The 23,917-nt window shown below is 36.4% G+C and overlaps 2 protein-coding genes across 2 annotated transcripts; both read right to left on the reverse strand.

Moving 5' to 3' along the window:
- Positions 1 to 2,849: 2,849 nt before the first annotated feature.
- LOC143592506 (uncharacterized) lies at positions 2,850 to 3,383 on the reverse strand. Its single transcript, XM_077072405.1, has one exon. The coding sequence runs from the start codon at positions 3,381 to 3,383 to the stop codon at positions 2,850 to 2,852; it is 534 nt and encodes a 177-aa protein (XP_076928520.1).
- An 18,892-nt stretch (positions 3,384 to 22,275) lies between these two features.
- On the reverse strand, positions 22,276 to 22,812 carry LOC143592507 (uncharacterized). Its single transcript, XM_077072406.1, has one exon. It carries the CDS (start codon positions 22,810 to 22,812, stop codon positions 22,276 to 22,278), a length of 537 nt encoding a protein of 178 aa, XP_076928521.1.
- Between the last annotated feature and the right edge of the window lie 1,105 nt (positions 22,813 to 23,917).

Consider the following 23,917-nt stretch of genomic DNA (forward strand, 5'->3'; position numbering starts at 1 on the left):
AATTCGTTATATTGACATTATGTATATCGGATTTTTTTATATGTTATGTTTTTTAGAAAATGATGTAGTCTAAAAGAAATACAACATCAAAATTTAAGTTTTTTTTATCAATCAGTTTCAAGGGTATGTTTGTACTTAAAAGAACCCGTGTTCTCTCATGGACAACTATACGTCGCCTTGTCGAGAGTTACAAGCTGGTGTGGGCTAAAGATTCGGATTCTTGATAAACAAGGTAATCTGACCAATACAACAACAAATGTTGTGTACAAGGAAAATTTTTTTATTTTTAAAATACTTGTGTAATTTTTTTTGTAATCCTTGTAATTTTAGTGTGATTTGTAATTGTATTAACAATATATGACAACTGTGTTATTGATTGTAATTTGCTTAATGTTTAAATATTAAAATTTTCATTAATTGCCTGTGTATTACACGAGTCTTAAACTAGTATATGTATAATGGGGAAAGTGAATACGGTGTTGTTAGGCGTCTAAGCTTACACGCAAAACCCATCAAAACTACGTAGTTTTGATTAAAAACTTCCTAATTTAACTAAAATTCTATATAATAATGCCAGATTTTATCAAAGGGAAAGTGAATACGGTGCTGTTAAGCGTCTAAGCTTACACGCAAAACCCATCAAAACTACGTAGTTATGATTAAAAACTTCCTAATTTAACAAAATTCTATATAATAATGCCAGATTTTATCAATTACTGGCCAAAAATCACTCATGTCGATGTATTTTCTTCCATTCATAACTAACTAGTATTATATGAACCTATAAGAATGATGGTACAGAAATACAAATAGACCATTGAAGATCCTCTCTTATGTAATCCATTTTTCTTGATGTGGTGTCATCTTTAATGTGTAATTTCATTCAAGTTCAATTTTAATTTTAATCAGTGACTTGGATTATACAGACATACCAGCAAGCAATTTTTTTTCCCAAATTTGTTAATATTTAATGTAGCTGTGAAATAAGAGCACAGTTAACATATCAATACAGATTCATTTAATTCAATCCTTTGGACTTCACCTTTGCTTGAATCGGTCACTGGTTCATCATCGAAATATTTATTTCACACAACTTTTGTTGTTAATTTAAACTTTTCTTATTTAACCCTAAGGGGGTGTTTGGTAGAGGGATTTGATTGGGGAGAAATGGAATTAGAAATATTTCTTTTGTTTGTTTTCCACTTTTCATTTCTATTTCTCTTTCTATTTCTCTAAAACTAGAGAATTCCATTTCTCTTTAAAACAAAGAGAAATCCATTTCTCAGCAGCCTCCTCATAGCATGTCACCACCTCGTCTCCGGCCACCACCCCGTCTCCGGCCACCACCCCGTCTCCGGCCACCACCTCGTCTCCAAGTCTGCAACCGCCACCTCGTCTCCAAGTCTGCAACCACCACCCCGTCTCCGCCGTTCGCAGTGGTGAACATAGAGATGGTAACCGGTTGTAGGTTGCAGGTGGTACGGGTGAACGGAGATTAGGGTTTCAAGTGGTGGTTCGTGGTAGGTGAGGGTTTTCAGATGGTCGGGTGATTGTGGTCGCAGGTGGGTGACAGTGGTGGTGGAAATCGGCGGTGGTCGCAGGTGGCTTCTGATTATCATCATCATCATCATCGCCACCACAACCACCACCACAAAATCTCCAAAGAGGCAGTGATGACAGATCTGAGCCTCCTTTTTCTATATCTTATGTTCCAAAAATTTGAATCTTTTTAATTTCTTGTGTACTGTGGTTGAAGAAGGGGATTTGGTGGCGGCAGCAGGTGGTGGTGGGCTGTGGTTGAAGAAAGGGCTTTGGTGGTGGTGCTGGTGGTGTGGGGCTGTGGTGGTGGGGCTGGTGGTGGTGGTGGGGCTGCGGTGGCGAGTGGTGTCAGGTTGGGTGGAGGTGGGGTTGGGTATGGTAGAGTTCTCTGTTTATTTTCTCGTGTATCAAACAAGAGAAATGATTCTCATTCTCCATACCAATTCTCTTTCTCTATAATTCCATTTCCATTTCTATTTTCTCTCCTTTTCCATTCTCTGTACCAAACACCCCCTAATATTATGCAAATGAGTGCAAGAATTGAGGTCATAAGGAATTAGGAAGAAGCATGACTAAACCACGTCCAAACTCTTTTTCCCAAATAGATGTAACTTAATTGAATGTATTTTAGGAAATTTTTAATCAAAACTACGTAGTTTTGATGAGTTTAACGTGTAAGCTTAGACGACTAACAACACCGTATTCACTTTTCCCATATATAATATCCTTATTTTACGTCATTATCTTTTAAAAAATAAACCCGAAACTCGAAACCCTAAACCCGAAACCCTAAACCATAAACCCTAAACCCGAAACCCTAAACCATAAACCCTAAACCCGAAGCTTCAAACTCGAAATCATAAAAAAACGCAACTTGTAAAAAAAATAATATGAAATCCTTATTTTGTGCTAATTTGGTAATTATATGATTTCAATGGTTAATATGAAAGTTGGTTTTTCCAAAGGAGTATGACAAGCAAACAGAGGGGGTACATTTAGCCTAACCTATGTTAATATGAAACTTGATAGCCACTTCTCTAATTGAATAATCTTGATATTGAGTAAGATTTTTAGATTTTAGTCCAAGAATTTGCAAAACCTTAATTGCCAATTCCTTCGTTATATAAATGTATTCTAATTAGAAAATGTGATTATTTCCCTACATTCCCCTATATTCAACCACATTTGATTTATCGAACTATTTATCACATATATGGATCATTGTCCATAACTAGCCTTGTATTCTTTCCATAGTTGATCTACGGGCTTCCCAGTCAACTCTTCAAAATACTTGTCATCGTAATCAAACCTCATTTTCTTGTTAAGATTTGCCACGAATCCAGGGCTGATCCCCTCACAATACTGAAGAAATCGGGCGGTGAAACCATACCCTTGATCCCAACGGTCCCCTGTCCTGGTACTGCGAAGGCCCCGTCTGGTGCGTAACCTACTGATAATATCGCATAATCCGCTATTCCTTCGGTCAATCCTCCTGGAGCACGACCTTCACCATTCCATTGAAAAACGTGGGTCATTTCGTGGTAAAGTACGGATATGAATGCCCACTTCAGGTAACCTTGGTAGTCATTTAAAAATACTGAACTAAAATTAATCTTGTAAATATCCCATACGTCTGCTGCGGCTCCTTTGAGGAATTCAACAATGTAAAGATCCACCGAATCTATAGGTTTCCGATCTGAGGGATCGGTCTGTTGGAAAAGGGTTGTCCATATGAATTCATTGATGGTACCCATTATTTGCTTTGTGAATGGAATACCGATTTCATTTGTGAAACGAATCCCACCGGGGGTGTTGGCGGCTTTATTTGTCACAGGGTAATTCATGGCAGAGATTCCATGGAAGGATATTGACAAGGTTAGGAGAGTATGTAGGATAAAGGATTTGGGAGCCATGGTTAACTTTTTGAGTACTAGTTAACTTCAAGGTGCATGCATATATGTGATAAAGCTAGCATCATACAAATGTATACACACAATAACATAACTGCATTTGATTTTGAATTTTAATGCATTTATATCAATCATATTTTACGCTTTTTTCAAAGGGCCAATGATTTTACAATTGATATGCAGATATGATGGATTTCCTAAAATAAAATACATTCCTATAAAGTTCTATATGTTGAAGTTATTTTTATAGTAAACAGTAAATGCATAGGATGAAGTGATGAACTCTTTTTTTAGTATATTATAATTACAAAAGTTACTTCCGAATAAAAGTTCTATATGTTGACATTATCTTTATAGTAAACAGTAAATGCATAGAATGAAGTGCTTAACATATTTTAGTATATTATAATTACAAATGTTACTTCCAAATAACAGCCGAACGTCATTTAGTAACTTGAATGTCATATTCATGATTCACGAACACACCTAAAAGATATTACCATTAGTCTAGCATATCTCTACTTGACTTTTGTCATATATTATTTTCATCTACACTTCATTCCCTTTCCGTTAGAGCTTCCTATTTCAAAGCATTGATTTTGGCTCGATAGTTTTCTTATTTTGTGTATAAAGTAATAGGCTTTTCATTGAAATGATTATCTTTTCGCATAACAAAATTGTTATGATATCAAAGAGAACCTAATGATCCTATAAAAAATTAAAATAAAACTAAAAAATAATTAACACAAACCCTATCACCACCGTGATCGGGGATAAACTAGAAGGAAATAAAAACAATGGAAGAGATGCTTGTGTTGAGGGGGAGACTAGTAAAATACCCGGCTTGACCAACGAGCAATACCAACAATTTGTGAAGGAAGATCTTTGGTGACAAAATGAACGCACCCAAGGAAGAAGGTACATGGGCATAGCATGAAAGTAATATTAGCCAGGAGGGTAAGTGGGCTATCGACTCGTGTGCCACCTAGCATATAATTTGCAATGATTTTCTACTCTGATTACCACATTGATTGCGTTATAACAAACGGTGATTTGATAGTCTTAGACGGTAGTGGAGTAATATATTTTACCAAATGGAACAACGATAAAAGGCGTCCTTCATGTACCTAATTTCAAATTCAATCTTCTCCGTGCTAGTAAATCTATCACATGAACTTATATGTGCTCCTACCTTCTTTCCCGACTTTTGTGTCATGCAGGATATGAGTTTGAGGACATTGATTGAAGTGCGTGATTGCAAAAAAGGTCTATACGAGATGGTGATGATGGGAAATAAGAAAAAGACGATGATGGTGATGGTTGCCATACGACACAATAGAATGGGTCATGCTTCTAATTCTAAACTTGTGTATGCTAATTTTTGTAAAAACGCTAGTTTAAACCAAATGGATTTTTTGTGATTCTTGTGTTAAAGTCCAAGTTCACCAAATTGGCATTTCCAAATAGCACCACTAAAACAAATGTTGTCTTTAAATTATTACATTTTGATGTGTGGTGGAAGTATCGCATGCCTTCATTTACACGAGCAAGTTATTGGTAAATACACGGGCTCTAAGATTTGAGTCTAACTTTCCGACAAGGTTTGGGCTGAGTGTTTCCTATCCTATATATAAAAACTCGAATATGAACACATGAGTCATGAGGGTTTTCAGTTTCCTTGCATATTTTAAAAGCATGGAAACAAGAGGCGATGAATTTGAGTAAGGAGGTAAACCGGGAATTTTTATGGGCTACCCACATGACATAAAAGGTTACAAGATTTTTAATGTCAAGCACAACAAAATTATAATATCTAGGGATGTCAAATTTATATAAAATATTTCTCCTTTTAAAAATGCAACGGTAGAGGAAGAGATTCTTGTCCCACCAAAGTGGTGGGATGATGAGCAAAAGGCTTAAAGAAGAAAACTAGGCAAAAATAAAGAACCAATGGGCCTGATAGACTGAGAAAATCCCAAACATGACCACATATAATTTTGGAGTCTAACTCCATTAGTGACGAGGCAGAAAATACAAATAATCATGATGGACCAAGACCAACCTCCGAGCCCAAATCTCATTACTCAAGAAGGAACATCTAACTTTGAAGTTGTACACAAACCCACTGAGCCAAGACTAGAAACATAGAACCACCAAGAGAGAAAAGAAACAAGTCTCGGCCAAAGCATCTCGATGATTACGAAGTTCGTTTACCCCATCTATAGTGTATGAGCAACCCACTCCCGATCAAAGGTCCTGAGCGGTACATCCCTTAGCACATTTTCTTTGTTATAAAAAGTTAACTTCTAATAATAAAGCCTTTTTGGTGGTGGACATTACTAGCAATAGTGAGCTAAAAAAATTTAATTAGGCCATTTAAGGCTTGAGGTGGAGAGAGGCAATGAATAAAGAGATCCAAGCTCTAAAAGAGAATGGAATTCAGACCTTAGAAAGATTACCAGAAGGATAGCGTGCAATAGATTCAAAATAGGTGTACAAAATAAAATACATACCAAATGATTTTCATGAAACCTTTGCATCAGTCACAAAATTGGTCACCATTCGAGGCATGATGGCCATAGCTGTCAAGAAGGGGTGGCATATCCAGCAACTAGACATTAACAATACTTTCTTACATGGAGATATGCATGAAGATAACCCTACAATTTTAAGAGGGAGTTTACCACGTGGCAAGGTAACCTCTAGTCCATTCCTAAAAGTGACAAGTGTGAGGCTAAACATATGGCTTTTAATGATTCGACCAAGGTAGTCATACATGGTGAATCACCTATGTGAGAGAGAAGTGGGGTCGCTTCGAAGGGTTTTGTTGGGCACAATACTTAATAACTCTTGCAGAACCAGGCGCATGTTCATGACCATAACGAACATAACTATGAGGACTTGACTTTGTCAGGGAGAGTCTTGTGTGAAGTATATTGTCGTCTACACAAACGGCAGACGAGTTCAAAGACATCACCGTCTACTCAGAGCCAGTGGGCTAAGTATGCTTCATAAGCAAAGGTTCAAAGGATAACACCTACCTATTGTATGCAAGATTCAACTGCTGAAATATAATTGAAATAATGTTGTTTCGACCTCCATTCATGTGGGGGATTGTTGGAAGTTTTTTAAAGTGTGTGAATGAAGTCTCAATTAAAACCCGAGCCCGCGTGAGACAATTTTGGAATTCGGTTTTGAAATTCAAAATATATTGGCCTTGTCAAGATAATTAATAATCATTATGATAATGATTATTGTTTTTGGTTTTCAATTATGCACTAATGACCATTATTTATTTGAATATTATTATTCTTTAAAGGTCATCGATTGGAATTGATTATGTTTAATGTCCAGCAACTAGACATTAACAATACTTTCTTACATGGAGATATGCATGAAGATGTTTAGATAAAGATACCTCAAGGATTTGAAAAATGTGATGACAATCGGGTTTACAAACTAAAGAAATCACTATATCGGCTGAAACAAGTATCAAGGAATTGGTATAAAAAGTTTAGCACCACCTTGATTGAAGTTGTTTTCAAACAGATTGGTGCTGATCACTCTTTAACTCTCTTCAAGGCTAAAGATGTATTTGTTTCTGCACTCATTTATGGTGATGATATAGTCATCATGGGCAACGATTCAAACAAAATCTAAGAAACCAAACATTCCTCGATAAAAAATTAAGCATCAAAGATCTTGGTCCCAAAAAACTTCTTCCTTGAGATTAGGGTACATGGTTCGTACAAAAGAGGGGTTGGTACTAAGTCAACAACAATGTATTCTTGATATTCTAGAAGACACTGTTGGAAGTTTTTTAAAGTGTGTGAATGAAGTCTCAATTAAAACCCGAGCCTGCGTGAGACAATTTTGGAATTCGGTTTTGAAATTCAAAATATATTGGCCTTGTCAAGATAATTAATAATCATTATGATAATGATTATTGTTTTTGGTTTTCAATTATGCACTAATGACCATTATTTATTTGAATATTATTATTCTTTAATGGTCATCGATTAGAATTGATTATGTTTAATGGCAATTATTTGAATATTATTATTCTTTTATTGTCATCAATTGGAAATTGATGATGATTATGATTCCTTGGTTATAAAACCATGATGAGTGCATCATTTTGACACAACCGAAAATACACCAACATACACACTTCTTCTTCTTCCTCTTTGTTACAACAACATTGTTACGGTTTTCGTTTCGGGCAAGTGATCAAGTCCGGAAGTACTACACTTCTGCTTCGAACCGGAGTACCTTGGGAACAGACCGAGAATCTTTTTAAGGGAATTGTGTCAAACACAAGCCCGGTTCACCGTTTCTTGATTATTTCTTTTCTTATTTTTGGATTCTTTTATACAAGATTTCCAACAAACTTAAACAGAGTTCGTAAGATTGTTGCTACAATCATAAAACCTTATTTATAAGGATTTTGGGTTCACGAAATGGTTTGAAATAAAAATATTTAGATGTTATAATCTATAAATATTTTCTTTTGGGAAATTATGTGCGTAGTAAAACTTGGTGTGTTTGGATTTTAGAGATCATGATGCAATCTTAAATCCTATACAATGTTACAAAATGTAATATTTGATCAACCGTTTGGTTTTAGAAAACGTTTTGTGTAATTGTTTGTGTTCTAACGATAATGTTAGAACTGATCTTGTAAAACAGTTGGGATTTTATTAGTTTTGTTTGACGATTTTTGCAATCGTTTGTGTCTAACAATTGTGTTAGAAATGGTTTTGAGTAAACCATTCGTTTCTTGTAAACGTTAAATATCTAACATGCGTGTAAGATACGATTTATTTATAACGTTTTGTGTAAACGTTAATTTTCTAATGGATGTGTTAGAAAAATTCAAGCTTTGCTACTTAAGTGTAGTAATTGTAACAAGTTGATGTTATTTGAACATATTTGTTCAAAAGTATGGTTTCAAAAGTGAAACGAGGATATGAGGATATGTGTGCATGAATTTCTATTTTAGGGAATACTTGTATACATAATATTAAACGATATCACCGAGATGAGTCATGTTGGATGAAGAAAGTGTTGAAGATAATAACACTTGGAGATTTGATGTGTAAATATCATATGATTATCCATATGGAGTTTTGAATAATATATGTTAATTACGTATTAACTCCATGGAAATTCACTAAGTGTGAATTGTAACATATGAATTAATATATATTAATTACGTATTAAATCCATGGAAATTCACTAAGTGTGAATTGTAACATATAAATTAATATATGTTTATGACGTATTAACTCCTTGGAAATTCACTAAGTGTGAATTGTAACATATGAATTATATGTTAATGACGAATTGTAACATATGAATTAATATATGTTAATTACGTATTAAATCCATGGAAATTCACTAAGTGTGAATTGTAACATATAAATTAATATATGTTTATGATGTATTAACTCCTTGGAAATTCACTAAGTGTGAATTGTAACATATGAATTATTATTTGTTAATGACGAATTGTAACATATGAATTATATGTTAATAACGAATTGTAACATATGAATTAATATATGGTAATGAGATATTTAAATCCTTGGATATTCATCATTAAAAATTCATCATAATATGCTTACAATACCGATGGGTATATAGATGTTTCTACCATCAAATGTGAGATAGATTCTATCTTAAAAATCATACGTGGGAACTAGTGGATCTTCCTCAAGGATTCAAACCACTAGGATATCGATGGATCTTCAAGAAGAAGAAGAAACCTAATGGCACCATCGATAAGTATAAAGCAAGGTTGGTGATCAAAGGATATAAACAACGAGAAGGTTTAGATTACTTTCATACGTATTCGCCGGTTCCGCGAATAACATCTATAAGGTTGGTGTTTGCCATTGCCGCTATTAGAAACTTGGAAGTTCACCAAATGGATGTAAAAATGGCTTTCTTGAATGGAAATCTAGAGGAAGAGATTTACATGGAACAACCCAAAGGTTTCATAGCCGTTGGGCAAGAAAAGAAAGTGTGTGAACTTGTATGGATTGAAACAAGCTCCTAAACAATGGAACCAAAAGTTTGATCATGTCATGCTTGATGTTGGGTTTAAAATCAATGAATGTGACAAATGTGTGTACGTGAAGGACACATCCGATGGATATGTCATGTTGTGTTTATACGTAGATGATATGCTCATTGCTGGAAGTGATGACAAAATCATAACGTCCACTAAGAACATGTTAAAAGCAAGATTTGACATGAAGGACATGGGTTTGGCGGATGTGATTTTGGGAGTTAAAATCACACGAACCCAAAATGGACTTGTTTAAGTCAATCCCATTACGTGAGCAAAATTCTTGAGAAGTTTAATGCGAATGACTCTAATGTAACTAAAACTCCCATTGACACGAGTCAACATCTAGCTAAGAATAGAGGTGAACCCGTTAACCAGTTGGAATACTCAAGAATTATTGGCAGCTTGATGTATCTTATGAGTTGCACTAGACCCGACTTAGCATATGCTGTGAGCAAGCTAAGTAGATACACAAGCAACCCAAGTTCAAGTCATTGGAACTGTGTGATTCGGTTGCTTCGGTACCTAAGATACACTAGAGAATACGGGTTGCATTATAACAGATATCCTGCAGTTGTCGAAGGACATTGTGATGCAAATTGGATATCTGACACGAATGATTCCAGAGCAACAAGTGGGTATGTATTCACACTTGGAGGTGCTGCTATATCGTGGAAATCGTCTAAACAAACGGTTATAGCTAGATCCACGATGGAATCAGAATTCATCGCCCTAGATAAAGCCGGCAAAGAGGCAGAATGGTTACATCAATTTGGTGAGGATATACCAAGATGGCCTAAGCCGGCATCGGCCATCTGTATACATTGTGATAGCCAATCAGCAATTTGCAGAGCTCATAGCACAATGTATATTGGTAAGAATAGACATATTAGACGTAGACATAATACGTTACGACAACTAATATCTACTGGAATTATCACTGTTGACTACGTGAAGTCAAAGGATAATATTGCGGATCCGCTAACAAAAGGCCTAAGTAGAGAGTTAGTTCAGAAGTCATCCATGGGAATGGGACTGAAGCCCTTGAAAAATTAAAGTTCATGCGAAGGAAACCTAACTCAACAGACTGGAGATCTGAAGAGTTGAGTTCAATAGGAAAACCTACTTGTATGAATTAGTGCTGTCACTGTGGGGGGGGATAACCCTACAATTTTAAGAGGGAGTTTACCACGTGGCAAGGTAACCTCTAGTCCATTCCTAAAAGTGACAAGTGTGAGGCTAAACATATGGCTTTTAATGATTCGACCAAGGTAGTCATACATGGTGAATCACCTATGTGAGAGAGAAGTGGGGTCGCTTCGAAGGGTTTTGTTGGGCACAATACTTAATAGCTCTTGCAGAACCAGGCGCATGTTCATGACCATAACGAACATAACTATGAGGACTTGACTTTGTCAGGGAGAGTCTTGTGTGAAGTATATTGTCGTCTACACAAACGGCAGACGAGTTCAAAGACATCACCGTCTACTCAGAGCCAGTGGGCTAAGTATGCTTCATAAGCAAAGGTTCAAAGGATAACACCTACCTATTGTATGCAAGATTCAACTGCTGAAATCTAATTGAAATAATGTTGTTTCGACCTCCATTCAAGTGGGGGATTGTTGGAAGTTTTTTAAAGTGTGTGAATGAAGTCTCAATTAAAACCCGAGCCCGCGTGAGACAATTTTGGAATTCGGTTTTGAAATTCAAAATATATTGGCCTTGTCAAGATAATTAATAATCATTATGATAATGATTATTGTTTTTGGTTTTCAATTATGTACTAATGACCATTATTTATTTGAATATTATTATTCTTTAATGGTCATCAATTAGAATTGATTATATATATTATTATTCTTTTATTGTCATCAATTGGAAATTGATGATGGTTATGATTCCTTGGTTATAAAACCATGATGAGTGCATCATTTTGACACAACCGAAAATACACCAACATACACACTTCTTCTTCTTCCTCTTTGTTACAACAACATTGTTGCGGTTTTCATTTCGGGCAAGTGATCAAGTCCGGCAGTACTACGCTTCTGCTTCGAACCGGAGTACCCTGGGAACAGACCGCGAATCTGTTTAAGGGAATTGTGTCAAACACATGCCCGGTTCACCGTTTCTTGATTATTTCTTTTCTTATTTTTGGATTCTTTTATACAAGATTTCCAACATACACGAGTATGATGGGTCGTCGTCCAAGTCCGTTTACGGTGGAACAAAACTTAAATCTAAATAAAGGTGAGCCACGAGTCGAAGTGAACCTATATCATAGACATGTTGACAAAATTCTCTTTTTATAAGCTAATAGACCCGACATTGCTTACGCGGTTAGTGTTTTTGAGCCAATTAGTCAGAGACCTGAGACCAGGGCCGGCCCATAGGGGTGGCGGGGTAGTCGACGGCCACAGGCCCGACACCCCGTTAGGCCCGAAATTTTTTTTTAAAAAAAAATATTTATTCTTATTAAAATTAAGATGTCTATTTAGTGTTTAAACTTAATTACATAACCACTGGCTTGGTCTAGTGGCAAATGGATATTACTTTCAACTTAAAGGTCATGAGTTCAAGTCTCATTTGAGACATGTTTAATCATATTTTTACACATAAAATTTTTATTCAACCCAAATTATAACCATGAAACATGTTTAATCATATTTTTATACAAAAAAAATTTATACAACCAAAATTATAACCAAGTAAACCTATATAAAAATTTAATTGTTTAAACCAACAAAATACTCCTTTTTAATTAAGGCCCCAAAAAATTTTGCCTTTGGCCCAAAAATATTTTTGCTTTCTCGAAGCCGGGCCTGCCTGAGACAAAGTCGCATGGATGCTGCTAGCTGTGTACTACGATACCTTAAAGCAACCCCATGGAAAGGAACTTTACTTCCAAAGGAAGGAGGAATAACTCTCACGGACTATTACGACTCTGACTAGTTTCGAGTGCCCATTTAAAAATATGATTATGGACGGACTACTTGCAATTGTTGGGAGGTGCACCTATATCATGAAATCAAAGAAATAGGATGTCGTCTCCAGATCATTGGCCGAGGTAGAATATCAAGTCATAAAAGCTACCTTAGCGAGATCTTGTGGACCGATGTGAAGAAAGAGATGGGTTGATCATGTTTGCCTGTAGGGGTATTGTTGGAATACCGTATGCCCGAGACACATAATTAGGTTAATGTGGCTAGTTGTGTTTGATCCAAGTCGGGTCATACCCAATAACGAGTTAGACACACACCAATTATGTATTTGTTAAGATAAGATCTATGAGACAAATACAGAACACGATACATTCAGAAAATCGGGTTTCTGAATACATACTTGAAAGTGTTAAATAAATTAATTGGTTAATTTATTTATTCAAATAATTATTATTGGAATGATTATTTAACTATGTGTTCTTTTATAAAATGGTTTATAAAAGATGGGGTGTTTATATATTTTATAATGTATAAAATAAATAAAAAAAAAAAAAAAAAAAGGTATTTTGGGGCCGGTTTTGGGTGGGCCCCACACCCCAAGGTTTTGGTCAAGTTTTGTCATGGATTTGATGAAAGGTTGAGTGTATGTTACTTGACTAAAAAACCTAACACAATATATGATATTGATTGGAAGATTTTATCATTATCAAAACTTTCAAGAAAAAAAAACCTCACAACTCTTTCTTTTCTTTCTTCTTGTTTTCGGCCAAGACAAAAGGAAGAGGCTCGGGTCTCGGTTTTTTGGTGTTCAAGCTCCCTAACATAGCTCGGTGTGTGTTGGAGGCTCGGGGTATCTTTCGTTTGAGGATTTTCCCTTTGAAAGTCTAGCATCAACATCATCATCTTCTTCAACCATCAACTACATCTCTTAAAGGTTTAAGAATGTAAGTTTTACAAGCTTTGATAGTTTAGTTTTTCCGTATTACTTGATCCTTGCCTCGGGTTTCTAACATATAGATTATTGGTAATCTTATGACATGAATAAACTAGGTTGTTCATGAACACATATCATATAAACTTGTAATATATATATATATATACACATGGATAGATATGTTTAGTTTGTAAATATCACGCTTCCGCCTTAATTGTGACTAGTTAAATGGTTAACTAAGTATAAATTATCCATAGAAACCCAACAAATGGCATCAAGAGCCGGGATACGGGAAACTAAGCTTCGGGTTTTCGGTTTTATATTTTTCCCCTTGAAAGATTTTATACAAAAATAAACATGCATGATTTTTTGTATTTAATCTTGTTATTATTTTTGGCTTTGTTCAAAAAAAAAAAAATATAAAAAAAAAAAATATATAAAACCGAGTTCTTGGGCCGAAGCCCAATTCGGATGTGATTGGGCCGAAGCCCACTTCTTTAGGTTAATGGGTTAACCGAGAAGAAAAATAAAGGAGGGAAGAAAGTTAAATGGGCCGAAGCCCATTTTGGTTAAATGGGCCGAAGCCCATTAGATTTTTCATGTGGGCCGAAGCCCATAATCAAGTTATTGGGTCAAGCCCAAATGGGTTGGGCTAGGCCCGATAAGGTCAAGGGGTTTTGGAACGGGTTCCTAAGACATAACGGGTTATGTTTGTTAAAACTAGACCGAGCCGTAGACCAAATGGATGTTTGTTGTGATTGTTATTAATTATTCAAAGTTTCGGTTTGTAATAATTAATTAGGGGCAATTTTGTAATTATTTATTCATATGGGTATGTAATAAATAGATTATTTGTAATATCTTTATTTTATAGAAAAAAATGTATTAGGACATTTGTTTTGTAAATTTAAAGAAGATTGCAAAATTGGAAGTTTGGGCCTTATTGGGCCGGGTATGGTGATAATAGGTCTCACAAGCCCATTAAGGGGATTCAAGCCCAAAAGAACCTAAGCCCACCTATTGAGCCCAAATGGAAGCTTATGGAAGCTAAGGCCCAAGTTCAAGCCCAATGGATCACAACGGGGTTGAAGAAGATGCTCGAAGCATTTGGATGCGGGATCGAGTGGGAGCTACAACATCCATGTGTCATGTGTCCCTTAGGATCGGACCTAAGACACACACTTGTTTCGGCTAACAAGTGTGGTCTAACTTAGTGGCTCGTGTCTAGTATAATTGTGTATTCTTGTTAATTGATTGTTTGATTATGTGGTTGCTAGATATTAGGATATCAACTTCGTCACATAGAATTAATTAACAAAGCATAAAACGGGTTCTAATAATTATCGGTAATTACGTGACACATAGTTTAATAAAATGGATTTATTAACTAGCCGTCTCACGCCCATAATAAAATGGTTTTATTATAAATTAGAATTTTGAAAATGGTTTCAAAATATCATGTTACTAAATGCATGTTAGAACATGATTTAAAGTTTTATAACTAGAATTATTAAAACTAAAAATCCCTTTTAAAAATTAAGGATAACAAGTTAAACACCATCCTTTTGTATTAACGCTTAACATATTAGTAAGCTCTTAGTGGGAAAAAGGTCACCTAACCGCGTAGAGTAAATTAATATGTTGAGGTAATATTGGCATATAAATGGGAAAAAGGTCACCTAACCGTTTGTATGTTAATATTACAAGTTGATACAAGTAGGACGACTTAAATTAGAACCATGTGAAGAGGGTCACCCAAGCATGGGGTCTAATAGGTGTTGATGGGATAAACATGCCGATACGAAATATGATTTCGAACCGGTCCCATAAACTCTAGAAGTTGCAAAAGGGTTTGCAATTGTTATGAATAACTACCTTGATAAACCGACAATGGGAAAAAGGTCACCTAACCGGAGTCGTGTTTATCGTTGGATTCTAGATTTTAATTATTAATTATATTTGGTATATATAAAAGGGTATTAATAATTAAAAAGGTAAAACACTAAAATGAACTTAATTAAAATTCTGCAGATGGCCGCACACGTCGACGACAACATAATCCCTAACGTCCAAAACGTATCTCTCCGATCTATTCTCGCTAAAGACCGTCTTAACCACAATAACTTTTCGGATTGGTTCCGAAATTTAAGGATTGTTCTAAAACAAGAAAAATTATATCATGTTTTGGAAACACCTATCCCCAATGAACCGGAAGAGGGAAGTGAGGTCGAATATATGAATTGGGTCCAACACACGGAAGATTCCATTCAAGTGTCATGCCTCATGTTGGCGACTATGGTTCCCGAAATCCAAAAGGATTTCGAAAACCATAATGCGTACGACATGATTACTCAACTTAAGGAAATGTTCCTTAAGCAATCAAGAGTTGAAAGGTTCGAAACGGTTCGAGCCTTGCATGCATGTAGAATGGATGATAATCAACCAGTTTCAACTTATGTACTTAAGATGAAAAGTTACATTGATCGCCTCGCCAAGCTCAATTGTCCCATCTCAAAAGAGTTAGCAACGGATTTGATCCTTAACTCTTTGTCGAAAAGGTTCGACACTTTCGTGTTAAATTATAACATGAACGGGTGGGACAAAAACATTGGAGAACTTCACTCAATGCTTAAAACAGCCGAGGCGAGCATGGGTAAAAGGGTTTTACCCGTGTTTGCGATCAATGAAGGTAGATCCAAGAATCGATCTCAACCCAATCCTAAGGCTAAGGTAGCAAAAAGAAAGGGTCCTCCTATGCATCTTAAAGGTAAGGGCAAATCACCGGTTATGGCAAAGAAACAAAAGGTTGTGAAACCGAGGGGTCATAAGGATGATCCTTGTTTTGGTTGTGGTGAGACCGGACATTGGAAACGCAATTGCCCGGTCTACCTAAAGGAGCTAAGAGACAAGAGGAATGCGGGGCATACCTCGGGTAATGTCTTTATGATTAATATTGAGCTAATTCTTATTTCTTCTAACACATGGGTATTGGATACCGGATGTGGAACTCATATTTGCAATTGGTTGCAGGGGTTCAAAAGGAATGAAGACTTAAAGAAGGGCGAAGTGAGTCTTTTCATGGGCAACGGTGCAAGGGTGCACGTGGTCGCTAGAGGAGACTTCACTTTATCGCTTCCAAGTGGTTTGGAAGTTGTTTTGAGAAATGTTTTGTATGCTCCTAGTTTGACTAGGAACATTATTTCTGTGCACCTTCTTAGACAATGTAACTTTGACTTTAAATTTGTAAAATCAGAAATGCATGTATCATCTAATGGTATCTTTTATTTTAAAGCTGTACCAAACAACGGTATTTATGAATTGGTTCATGACAATACCTTAAATAGCTCATTATATCAAACTTCCACTAAAAGACTCAAAAAGGATTTGAGTGATTCCTACATTTGGCATTGTCGTCTTGGACACATAAACAAGAATCGTGTAAATACTCTCCAAAAGAATAGTCTTTTGAAAACAAATGAGTTAGGTTCGTTTGATGAGTGTGAATCTTGTATTCAAGGCAAGATGACCAAAGAACCTTTTAAAGGTACAAATGAAAGGGCTAAGGACTTGTTAGGTATCATACATACGGATGTATGCGGACCTCTCAAGCCCACTAGTAGGAATAGTGAAAGGTACTTCATTACCTTTACCGACGATTTTAGTCGATATGGGTATGTGTATCTAATGAAACACAAACATGAAGCCTTTGAAATGTTCAAGGAATTTCAAAATGAAGTACAAAATCAGCTCGACCGAACAATCAAGGTACTCCGCTCCGATAGAGGAGGCGAATACCTAAGTGATGCTTTTCAAAGTCATCTTAGAGATTGTGGAATTATTTCACAGCTCACTCCTCCTGGTACTCCTCAGCATAACGGAGTATCCGAGAGGAGGAATCGAACACTGTTGGACATGGTTCGATCAATGATGGCACGAAGCTCACTACCACCGTCATTTTGGGGATATGCGCTACTTACAGCGGCTCGTATTTTGAATATGGCCCCGACCAAAAAGGTGGATCGAATACCCTATGAAGTGTGGCATGGAAAGGTTCCATCCTTTTCATATTTAAGGGTATGGGGATGCATAGTTTATGTTAAACGTGACACCCCAAATAAGCTTGAGGCTCGATCCATCAGGTGTATCTTCATAGGATACCCAAAGGATGATATAGGATATATATTCTATGATCCTAGTGAACAAAAGGTGTTTGTTTCACGCAAAGGATACTTCTTAGAAACTAAGTTCCTTATGGAAGGACCTAGTGAAAAGAGAGTGGAACTTGAAGAGGTTCAAGAATCACTGGATGATACACAGTTGGTCGATACTAGTTTTCAACACGAGGATGTTGAAAGTGATCAAATGGTTGATCATACACACGTTGCTCGCAGATCTAGTAGGATTAGTCAACCTCCCGAGAGATATGGATTTCTCGTGGATGATTGCTACTTGGTCGATTCGGATGAACCGATCTCCTACAAAGATGCTATGTCACAACCTGATTGTGACAAGTGGCTTGAAGCCATGAGCGCCGAGATGCAATCCATGCACGATAACCAAGTTTGGGAATTGGTTGATCGTCCACTTAACTCCAAACTGGTTGGATGTAAGTGGGTCTTCAAGAAGAAGACCGATATGCATGGAAATTTAGATACTTACAAAGCACGACTTGTAGCAAAAGGTTTCACGCAAACTCAAGGGATTGATTATGATGAAACCTTCTCGCCGGTCGCGATGCTTAAGTCGATCAGGATATTATTTGCCATTGCAGCTCATTTTGATTATGAGATATGGCAGATGGATGTCAAGACCGCTTTTCTTAATGGATATCTTGAGGAAGATGTCCATATGGTTCAGCCTGAAGGTTTTGTCGATCCATCTAATCCTGACAAAGTATGTAAGTTAAGGAAATCAATCTACGGGTTGAAACAAGCATCACGGATGTGGAATCATCGTTTCAATGAAGAAATCAAAGCGTTTGGTTTCGTCCAAAACGGTGATGAGTCATGTGTGTATAAATGGGCTAGTGGGAGTATAGTCATGTTCCTTATTTTGTATGTCGATGATATACTTTTATTTGGAAATGATATACCAAGTATGGAAAGCGTTAAAGCGTGGTTAAGTAGTCGTTTCTCAATTAAGGATCTTGGAGAAGCGACATATATCTTGGGAATAAAGGTCTACAGGGATAGACAAAGGAAATTGATCGGACTCAATCAAAGTGCATACATTGATAAAATCCTGAAAAGGTTCAGGATGGAAAACTCTAAGAAAGGTTTGGTACCTATTCCTAGAGGAACCGTGTTAAGCTCATCCCAAAGTCCTAGCTCTAAGGAAGAGCAGGATAGGATGAAGCATGTTCCTTATGCTTCGGCAATAGGATCTATTATGTATGCAATGATGTGCACTAGACCGGACGTCTCGTATGCTTTAAGCATAACGAGTAGATACCAGCACAACCCAGGTGACAGTCATTGGATGGCTGTCAAGAATATATTAAAATACCTTAGAAGGACTAAGGATATGTTTTTAATATATGGGTCTGGTGAGGAAGAACTCGTCGTAAAGGGTTACGTGGATGCGAGTTTCCAAACTGACCGAGATGATTCTCGGTCACAGTCGGGATATGTCTTCATTTTGAATGGAGGCGCTGTCTCTTGGAAGAGTTCGAAGCAGGATGTTGTCGCGTTATCCACTACAGAATCTGAGTACATCGCCGCTTCAATGGCAGCCCAAGAGGCTGCATGGATGAAAAAGTTCATCATGGATCTAGGGATTATCTCTACCATTCAGGAGCCCCTAGAGATATTCTGTGACAATGAAGGTGCTATTGCACAGATCAAGGAGCCTCGTGCTCATCAGAAAACGAGGGCACATTGAGCGCAGATTCAACTACATAAGGGATGAAGTTGAAAAAGGAAAGATATGTATTCATAAAGTTCATACCGATCAAAATATTGCGGACCCACTCACGAAGCTCCTCGATAGGCCAAAGCATGAGGGTCATGTTTGTGCATTAGGACTTCGGTATTCTAGTGAGTGGATTTAATCTGTATTTAGTGTTTGTATAAGAACGAATGTAATGGGTATCTCATGAAAATTAATTATGTTTTAATTATTCAATGAGTTATGTTCTATATTTGCATGTTTAATCCATGAATGACTTATGTTGTTCTAAACGTCCGTAGTCGATCATACTTGTGGGAACAAGTATGAAGGTAAGACTATTATGAACCCGGATTGGTTGATATTCATGTGATGAATATGGGGCATAGGTTTGCCACCAAGGTTCATAGATATTTGTGGGATACAAATATTGGACATGATCCGCTCTCAAGGATCACTGCATGGAGTTAGTGCAACTGATCATAAGTAATCCTTGAGTAAAGGCGAGTATCATTGTGTCCTTTGACCTGAGATGCATATCGGATCTGGTTTTTCATCAAGTCTGATATCTTGACTCTCTTCTTTGTTATTTCAGTAACACGATGACGTGTAAGAAAGAGCTCAGATATCATATGAGATGTCAACGAGGATGTATGCAGTCAAGATGGAATTTGTTCCTCTTATGTGTTGAGAGTTTAGATGTCTAAGGCCTGTTAAGTTAAATCATTGAGAGAATGATCACTCTGTGTCTCTTCGATTTGACAGGACATCTAGTAACAAAGGGATATAATGATAAGACTTACCTATATCATATCAAGTATGGACTTGAAGGGGATGATGTTATTGAATGGCACTTATTCAAACACACTAGGGGTGGTGACCTGTTGTTAGGCGGTATTCACCATTAGCATTAACTTCTTATGAGTCACGTGCAAGTGGGAGATTGTTGGAATACCGTATGCCCGAGACACATAATTAGGTTAATGTGGCTAGTTGTGTTTGATCCAAGTCGGGTCATACCCAATAACGAGTTAGACACACACCAATTATGTATTTGTTAAGATAAGATCTATGAGACAAATACAGAACACGATACATTCAGAAAATCGGGTTTCTGAATACATACTTGAAAGTGTTAAATAAATTAATTGGTTAATTTATTTATTCAAATAATTATTATTGGAATGATTATTTAACTATGTGTTCTTTTATAAAATGGTTTATAAAAGATGGGGTGTTTATATATTTTATAATGTATAAAATAAATAAAAAAAAAAAAAAAAAGGTATTTTGGGGCCGGTTTTGGGTGGGCCCCACACCCCAAGGTTTTGGTCAAGTTTTGTCATGGATTTGATGAAAGGTTGAGTGTATGTTACTTGACTAAAAAACCTAACACAATATATGATATTGATTGGAAGATTTTATCATTATCAAAACTTTCAAGAAAAAAAAACCACACAACTCTTTCTTTTCTTTCTTCTTGTTTTCGGCCAAGACAAAAGGAAGAGGCTCGGGTCTCGGTTTTTTGGTGTTCAAGCTCCCTAACATAGCTCGGTGTGTGTTGGAGGCTCGGGGTATCTTTCGTTTGAGGATTTTCCCTTTGAAAGTCTAGCATCAACATCATCATCTTCTTCAACCATCAACTACATCTCTTAAAGGTTTAAGAATGTAAGTTTTACAAGCTTTGATAGTTTAGTTTTTCCGTATTACTTGATCCTTGCCTCGGGTTTCTAACATATAGATTATTGGTAATCTTATGACATGAATAAACTAGGTTGTTCATGAACACATATCATATAAACTTGTAATATATATATATATATACACATGGATAGATATGTTTAGTTTGTAAATATCACGCTTCCGCCTTAATTGTGACTAGTTAAATGGTTAACTAAGTATAAATTATCCATAGAAACCCAACAGGTATGGTATTAAACCGGTTTACAATCCTAAATTTATTATATTTGGTTTGTTTTATTATATGGGCTAATACATTTGTTATTGGGCTGAGGAGGTTTGTGGAGGTAGCCCTAATTGGGCTAGGCCCATTAGGGTATCATGATGGTGGCCATGAGACTCTATATAAGGAGGTCTTCACCTCCTTATCATGGGGTCATGCTCAGTAGGTGCCACCACCAGTTTTTGTGTCTGTGAACAAGAGATCTTCAAGATCATCTTAGCGGTCACCTCCACACCCCCAAAATGCCACTGCAGATCGCGAGCAGCCGGAGGAGAGGATCAGCTGACCAGGATGCGGTTCATTCATCTCAAAATCCGTGGAAGCTCCGTCATGGGTCAGGTCAGATTCCATTTCGTGCTTCGACAAATTGGAATCAGAGAGTTCTGCCAATATATGAAACAATAGTCAATGAGTTAATTGGGCATGTTGGAGAAAATATTTAATTATTTAAAGGTGGTATTATCAAGTGGGTGTGGAACGGTGATAGTTCGGGATCGTTTATGGTGGCCTCGGTGAAAAGGTTGTTGTATCATGTAGATCCTATTTTTCAAACTAACATTTTAAATTGGAACTCTTGGGTGCCTCTTAAAGTGAATGTCATTGTGTGGCGTGCTCTTATCAGCCGGCTTTTTACAATTGATAATTTAATTAAGAGAAAAGTGTTTTCGGGTTCAAACATTTGATGTTGCCTCGGGTGATTCGGTGGAGCATGTGTTCACTTCTTGTTATATCGCTTCGGCGGTTTGGCATAACATTAGTGTATGTTGTGATATCCCACCTATATTTGCTTTTTCGGTCGATTATTATGGTAGCATATTGGTGCATTTGGAGAGCTCGAAATATTGTATTTTCTCTAATATTCTGATTAAAGTTGGGTGAATATTGGATGATATTAACGTTTAAAGTTTTCTGTGTATTAAAATTAGGGATGCCAATTCCTTCGTTATATAAATATATTCTACTTAGAAAATTTGACTATTTCCCTACATTCAACCACAGTTGATTTATCATACTCTTACATATATGGATCATTGTCCATAACTAGCCTTGTATTCTTTCCATAGTTGATCTACGGTCTTCCCGGTCAAGTCTTCAAAATACTTGTCATCGTAATCAAACCTCATTTTCTTGTTAAGATTTGCCACGAATCCAGGGCTGATCCCCTCACAATACTGAAGAAATCGGGCGGTGAAATCATACCCTTGATCCCAGCGGTCCCCTTGTCCTGGTACTGCGAACGCCCCGTCTGGTGCGTAACCTGCTGATAATTTCGCATAATCTGCAATTCCTTCGGTCAATCCTCCTGGAGCACGACCTTCACCATTCCATTGAAAAACGTGGGTCATTTCATGGTAAAGTACGGATATGAATGTCCACTTCAGGTAACCTTGGTAGCCATTTAAAAATTCTGAATTAAAATTAATCTTGTAAATGTCCCATACGTCTGCTTCGGCTCCTTCGAGGAGTTCAACAATGTAAAGCTCCACCGAATCTATAGGTTTCCGATCTGAGGGATCGGTCTGTTGGAAAAGGGTTGTCCATATGAATTCATTGATGGTACCCATTATTTGCTTTGTGAATGGAATACCGATTTCATTTGTGAAACGAATCCCACCGGGGTGTTGGCGGCTTTATTTGTCACAGAGTAATTCATGGCAGAGATTCCATGGAAGGATATTGACAAGGTTAGGAGAGTATGTAGGATAAAGGATTTGGGAGCCATGGTTAACTTTTTGAGTACTAGTTAACTTCAAGGTGCATGCATATATGTGATAAAGCTAGCATCATACAAATATATACACACAATAACGTAACTGCATTTGATTTTGAATTTTAATGCATTTATATCAATACTATTTTACGTTTTTTTGTCCAAGGGCCAATGATTTTACAATTGATATGCGGATATGATGGATTTCCTAAAATAAAGTATATTCCTATAAAGTTCTAAGTGTTGAAATTATCTTATTTATAGTAAACAGTAAATGTATAGGATGAAGTAATGAACTCTTTTTTTTATTATTATATTAGGCAATAGGGTATACTCTAACCTCTACATGGGTTAACATGACATGACAATTTAAAGATGGATTAAACCACTCCGCACTTGTGTTAAGTGTGTTAAAATGACCCATGGGTTGTGCTTCTAACGGGTTAATTAACAATATGCATTAAATATGTAATAATTACTAATTGTTTTGTTATTATTTATTTTGGTAATTAAACTAAATGTTTGATTTTAAATTAAATATTAATAGGAGAGAGATGGAGTTAAATGAGTTAAACCATTTCCTTTGGATGACATGGAATGAAAGAGAAAAAATGAGTGATGTGAAGCTTATGTGCAGTTAGAATGAGTTAGAGTATACCTCATGGCCTTATAAGTACAAATGTTACTTCCGAATAAAACGTTAACAATCTAAAGTGACATGACACTTTAAAGATGGATTAAACCACTCTCCACTTGTGTTAAATGTGTTAAAATGGCCCATGGGTTATGCTTTTAACGGGTTAAAAGGAACAATATGCATTAATTATGTATTAATTACTAATTGATTTATTATATTAATTATGTGTTAAATGGGGGTTAAACCATTTCTTTTGGATGACATAGAGTGAAAGAGAAAAAAATGAGTGATGTGTAGCTTATGTGGAATTAAAATGGATTAG

Source organism: Bidens hawaiensis, unplaced genomic scaffold (assembly GCF_021521415.1).
Source record: "Bidens hawaiensis isolate Kalapana, Puna unplaced genomic scaffold, B.hawaiensis_p1.1 tig00040963_1, whole genome shotgun sequence".
NCBI lineage: Eukaryota > Viridiplantae > Streptophyta > Magnoliopsida > Asterales > Asteraceae > Bidens > Bidens hawaiensis.

Excerpts from the sequence above, each read along its gene's own strand:
- LOC143592507 (XM_077072406.1), bottom strand. The coding sequence starts at position 22,812 with ATGGGTACCATCAATGAATTCATATGGACAACCCTTTTCCAACAGACC.
- LOC143592506 (XM_077072405.1), bottom strand. The coding sequence starts at position 3,383 with ATGAATTACCCTGTGACAAATAAAGCCGCCAACACCCCCGGTGGGATT.